Source organism: Cornus florida, unplaced genomic scaffold (genome assembly GCF_030987335.1).
Source record: "Cornus florida cultivar Cherokee Brave unplaced genomic scaffold, ASM3098733v1 CherokeeBrave_3.0.0_Hap2_Chr04, whole genome shotgun sequence".
Lineage (NCBI taxonomy): Eukaryota > Viridiplantae > Streptophyta > Magnoliopsida > Cornales > Cornaceae > Cornus > Cornus florida.
The window spans coordinates 77,811,859-77,816,944 of record NW_026775574.1 but is presented as its reverse complement, the minus strand read 5'-3'; the positions used below and the strand labels follow the sequence as shown (position 1 = coordinate 77,816,944).

Genomic DNA, 5,086 nt, shown 5'->3' with positions numbered 1-5,086 from the left:
ACATTCCCTTTCTGTTTCATATAGGATTTGCTCATTTTGTTACTTATTCTTGTTCCTCCCCTTTAGAGTTACAAACACACACATACATCTGATAGTTTGTTTTTTTTTTTTTTTTGGGTCAATTACTACTTTTTCAAAGGCTTCACATCAATGATGCAGAGGGAAGCATTTGCATATTAACAAGGTGAATTCTAAATTTGCTGATTGGCACCCAAGAAAGAACAAGTGAGAAAAGTACAGGAAAAGAAAATGGTTACATCAGGTTCAAATCTTGAATAGACTCCATGAATCATCTGAGGGTCTACACTTGAAATTAAGCATACAAAGCCAATGGCAATGGAAATTAAGCATACAAAGCCAATGGCAACGGATGGAATGAAAGCAGATAAAAGTATTTTATAGACTTAATATTGCAGGCTTGAACTGTCCAAACTCAGAGAAACAAAAAGGGATCATGAACAAAGTCATAAAATTCATGATAGAAAAAAAAGATACAATTTTTTATAAGCAAAATGTGTTCAATGTCATCAGCTGTCTTTTAAACTTTACATGGACTTTAATACATAAAATACAGTTATGCACATAATACAAACTAGGATGAGCAAAACAATAGTTATGGTCCTTCAAATAATTCTGTACATCCCCTAAAATTTACATATGGAGCTAAAGTTTCATCTTGAACAGTGTATTCTCTCTCATACCTCTATATCATCTCTCATTCCGAAGCCAAGAAATAATTTCTAATTACATTCAGTTGCGCGAGAACATCCCCTATACCCTTCCTTTCTCTTGGCAATTCAGCTGAACATACGACTCCAATCCGAAGGATCAATCCCAAGCACTTCTCTATTCTTCCCTGGTTGCCTTTGCTACTCTGGCCCGTCCTGTTTGATTCATATTCCGCTTCCAATATGAGTAGGGGATCAACAACCTCCATCACTCGATCCGGGAGAGCAATCTTCACATAGTTATGGAGGTTAAGGTTATCCATAAACATGCTGTCGGTAGGCTTTTTCTGCGTAAACATCTCTAGTAAGAGGATTCCATAGCTATACACATCACCTTGTGTTGTAGCATTCCCACCCGTACCATATTCTGCAATTTATAGAATTTAACACAATGTTCAAAATGCAAAGCCAATGTACCACAATTGGTAAAATTACCGGTTCAAATCTAATAGGACACTGGACAATTTCTTAATGTTTTACTTCAACGTTTTACAAAACTTTTAATCTATTATCAACTATTACGTTCAAACACTGCACTAAAGTGAAATACAAGAATTTCAATACACTCAATCTATAAATACTAACTGAGTCATCATGAAGTACCAAGATGAGGTTCAAAATAGTGTAGACAAATACAAGAATTTCAATACACTCAATCTATAAATACTAATTGAGTCATCATGAAGTACCAAGATGAGGTTCAAAATAGTGTAGACTCGTTCTACATACCTACCATGCTAAAATTAACCTGGCGCAAAATTAAGAGACATATAAATGATAGTAGAATACCTGGCGCGACATACCCAATTGTTCCTCTTACCCCAATTGATGAATTGGATTGCATATAATCAAGAAACCTTGCAAGCCCGAAATCACCTACATGGGCACAGAGCTCATTGCCAAGAAGAATATTATTTGGCTTTAGATCACAATGAATGATTGGTGGTGTGCAACGATTGTGAAGATAATCCAAAGCACATGCCACGTCGATGGCAATGTTTAGCCTCTGGATTAGATTCAAGTTCCTTGAGTTGAACTGCACAGACGAACTTGGATGCAACCATCTCTCCAAACTCCCATTTGGCATGAAGTCAAAGACCAAAGCTTTGAATTCATTGCCTTTGTGATCACATCCCGAGTAAGCTGTGAAGATCTTGACAAGATTCCGGTGGCGAGTGTTCCTTAATGCTTCACATTCAGCAACAAAACTCTTGCTTGCTCCGCGGCGTTGAAGTTTGAGTACCTTAACAGCAACATCTCCAAAAGAATTCAGAACCCCTTTATAAACACAACCATAACGCCCCTCACCAACCACTTTGGCCGGAGAGAATTTATCCGTAGCTTGAAGAAGTTCTGCATAAGAGAGTGTGATATAATGATCTCCAAATGAAGACTCCAAATGGGGCTTCGATCGGGGAGTACTTTTGGTGCAATAAAGAATAACATAAACATTTGCTATCCACAGAAGAACAAAAATGGTGATACCAATTACAAGTATTAGTATTCTAAGAGCATGAGAAGACATTTCCACATGTATGTTGATGACTCTGAGGCGTAAACAATGGTTAAAGGAGATTGTTCAGTAGAAGTTGTAGTCCTCAAGGCTGGTCGTCCTAAGGAAGGCAAGAGGAAGGAGAGACATAAACATAAAGTTGTCTGAACTATATATATATATATATATATATATATATATATACATGCATACACACGAAGGTGAGTGGAAATTTAAAAAAGTGATGCATGTTTGTAAGGGATTCATGGGGTCCACCCAAAGACGCGTTCTTTGAGTACTTTCATTTTCTGGGTAGTTTCGTATTCAAACGAATTAGATGAAACTCGCATGCCCTAAATTCATAAATGAAATGATCTCATCATAGCATGAACAAGAACAATCCAACACATAGAACATCAGATAATAAAGAAATGCAAGATCAGGAAAAGTGATTTTGAAACATCTGAAAGGCATGGAGGGAGAGATGTGAATATTACTTTGTTCAATTTTCCCAAGATCAAGAAGTAAATTCCATCAAAACAAACAGAAAATCTCAGGAAATTTCCATGTAAAAGCTCCTATATTCATCAAAAATCTAAATTTTCTAAAAAAATAAGATAAAATCCAGAGTTGTGAATTTACCTCCAATCTGAAGCAACCAGAATATCTCTTCAATTTGGTGTTTGTGCGTGTGTGAGAGTATGAAGTAGTGTGCGTGTGTGAGAGAGAGGGGGGGGATGATGGCTGAAGAAGGGAAGGCCCTAAGGGGTGAAAGTAGCGTGTATATAAAAAATAGAACCCTTATTTGTTGAATATTATCAATAGGCTGCCCTGATGTTTATGAAATATCTTTTGCCTCCCCAACCGTACACAGCCATTTTCCGAATTCCAATTTTTTTTAATTAAAACCCGAAAGTTTAGATAATCATAAAATAGATGGTTATTGGGTCAACCCGGTTAGTTTTGGACTTAAGTCACATAAAGTAAGAGTAAATTCGAGAGAAGGAACATGAAGGGCAGAATTAAGTCGTACACAGTGAGAATTTGAATTAAAGCGCATGCGAAACGTAAGAACGAGAATGCGCTCAAAGCGTGAGAGTGACATTAATTAAGAAGAATTGTATTACTTCATTAATAGTCTTTTTATTATTATTATTACTATTTATTATTTTTTATCACCCATTAATAGTCTTTATACTTACCTTCAGCTATACAGATTTGGTCTACAAATTCAAAGGTTTTACTTAAAAAAAGAAAAAGAGAAAAAGAAAAAGAAAGGTAGTTCTAAGGTTAGAGGAATTAGGAACCATATTTATGATAGGAACTTTTATCATTTTTGTTTTTAGATTTTAAATGATACCATATAAAACATTTTATATCAAATAGAAAATTATCCGCATATTATATTTGGGCTTAAATTTTTTTAAAAAAATGATTTTATTCTTGAAATTTCACTACAAGCATCAAACTTTTAATTCTATCCAATTAAATAGTTTTTAACCTGTTAAGGACATTAATCATGTTTTAAAGGTTGCTTACCACGATGACAATTGACGACTATCAAGTATCAGCCCTTGGACCAGGGGATCGGATCCTCTCCTGTTCTACAGTAGGTCATTTTCTCCATTTCTGTTAATGAACAATAATTACAAAGGTGGGTAAAAATGTGTATTTATTTTATATACAATTTCCATATATTTCATACATATATATATATATATATATGTATATACTGTTCACAAATACCTTTACTTCTTCCCTCCCTTACTTTCAACAATCCAAATCTCGTCAGTTTTTAACCCATTTCACATTTTGATTTTTTTTCAAATAGAAGCAGGAAGCAGCGATTTTGATTTGCCCATAAAGAATTAAAAAGGTTTCGGAGTGAGAAAGCTAGAGGAAGAAAGAGAGAGTTTCAAAATGGTTTCAGAAAGGTTTGAGAGAGAGTTAGAGTTTTCTTTTAAATCTCCATATATAATTCTCTTTGATTTGCTTCCAAAACGAATCACATATCTATTTTATAATTCCTTTTTTCTATAAATTTCTAAATATGTTTTAATTTGTTTCCAAAACGAATCACAGATCTATTTCTTCATTCATTGTTTCCATAAATTTTTCATCTATTTCTTCATTTATTTGTTTCCATAAATTTCTCATTGACTTTCTTTGTAGTATACTAGGTCATTTTATTCCAAATTAACATAGCAAAATTGAAATAGAGCAACATCTAAACTGACATGATTTTTTTGTTTAATTATTTGTGTGCTGCATAACATCCCAAACAGTTTCTAATTTAAGTCAATATAAGTTGTACTCAACATTCTAACATAATCCTAATGGATTATTTGTACATAACATCCCAACAGTTTGTAATTTAAGTCGGTATAAGTTATACGTGAAATTCCAACATAATCCTACTTAACATCCCATGCAATACGTAGTTTATATCCCAAGTAATACGTACTTATTTCATGCTTATGTTTATATCCCAAGTAATACGTACTTTATTCGCAAACCACTTTTCTCCAATTGCACTCTGTTTATCTTTTTCTTTTAAAAGAAATGACAGAAGGTCCTTGAATTCATTAATGCGCTATTCCTTAATTTATAATGTCATAGCTACCCTTTATACAACTTTAACTATTTTTTACTTTCTTTACTTAATTTACTATTTGTTTTTTTCCTTTCTATTTGTTTTTTTCCAGAGATTCTCTAAAAAAAATAATTTATTCCATACTAATAATTTTATTTTTGACTATCAAAAGAGATAATTTATTCCATAATGACTTTTTTTTTGTACAATCTAAATATATATTTATTCAACAAACTTAACTTTTTTTCAGTTAAAAGAGGTAACTTATTTATT

General features: G+C 33.2%; 1 protein-coding gene across 1 annotated transcript; it reads right to left on the bottom strand.

The window, feature by feature from the left end:
- Positions 1-452: 452 nt before the first annotated feature.
- Positions 453-3,325, bottom strand: LOC132305147 (receptor kinase-like protein Xa21). The gene is made up of 4 exons (XM_059802828.1): positions 3,199-3,325; positions 2,863-3,051; positions 1,518-2,081; positions 453-1,095 (listed from the first exon to the last, which is right to left on the bottom strand). Exons 1-4 carry the CDS (start codon positions 3,323-3,325, stop codon positions 716-718), a joined length of 1,260 nt encoding a protein of 419 aa, XP_059658811.1. The 3' UTR covers positions 453-715.
- Between the last annotated feature and the right edge of the window lie 1,761 nt (positions 3,326-5,086).

What these genes read in the sequence shown, in the direction of transcription:
- LOC132305147 (XM_059802828.1), bottom strand. Translation starts at nt 3,325, where the DNA reads ATGTCACTCTCACGCTTTGAGCGCATTCTCGTTCTTACGTTTCGCATG. An exon ending in CTGGTTGCTTCAGATTGGAG is followed by an intron (nt 2,082 to 2,862) that starts GTAAATTCACAA and finishes TCTCTTATGCAG; the next exon opens with AACTTCTTCAAGCTACGGAT. An exon ending in AATTGGGTATGTCGCGCCAG is followed by an intron (nt 1,096 to 1,517) that starts GTATTCTACTAT and finishes TATAAATTGCAG; the next exon opens with AATATGGTACGGGTGGGAAT.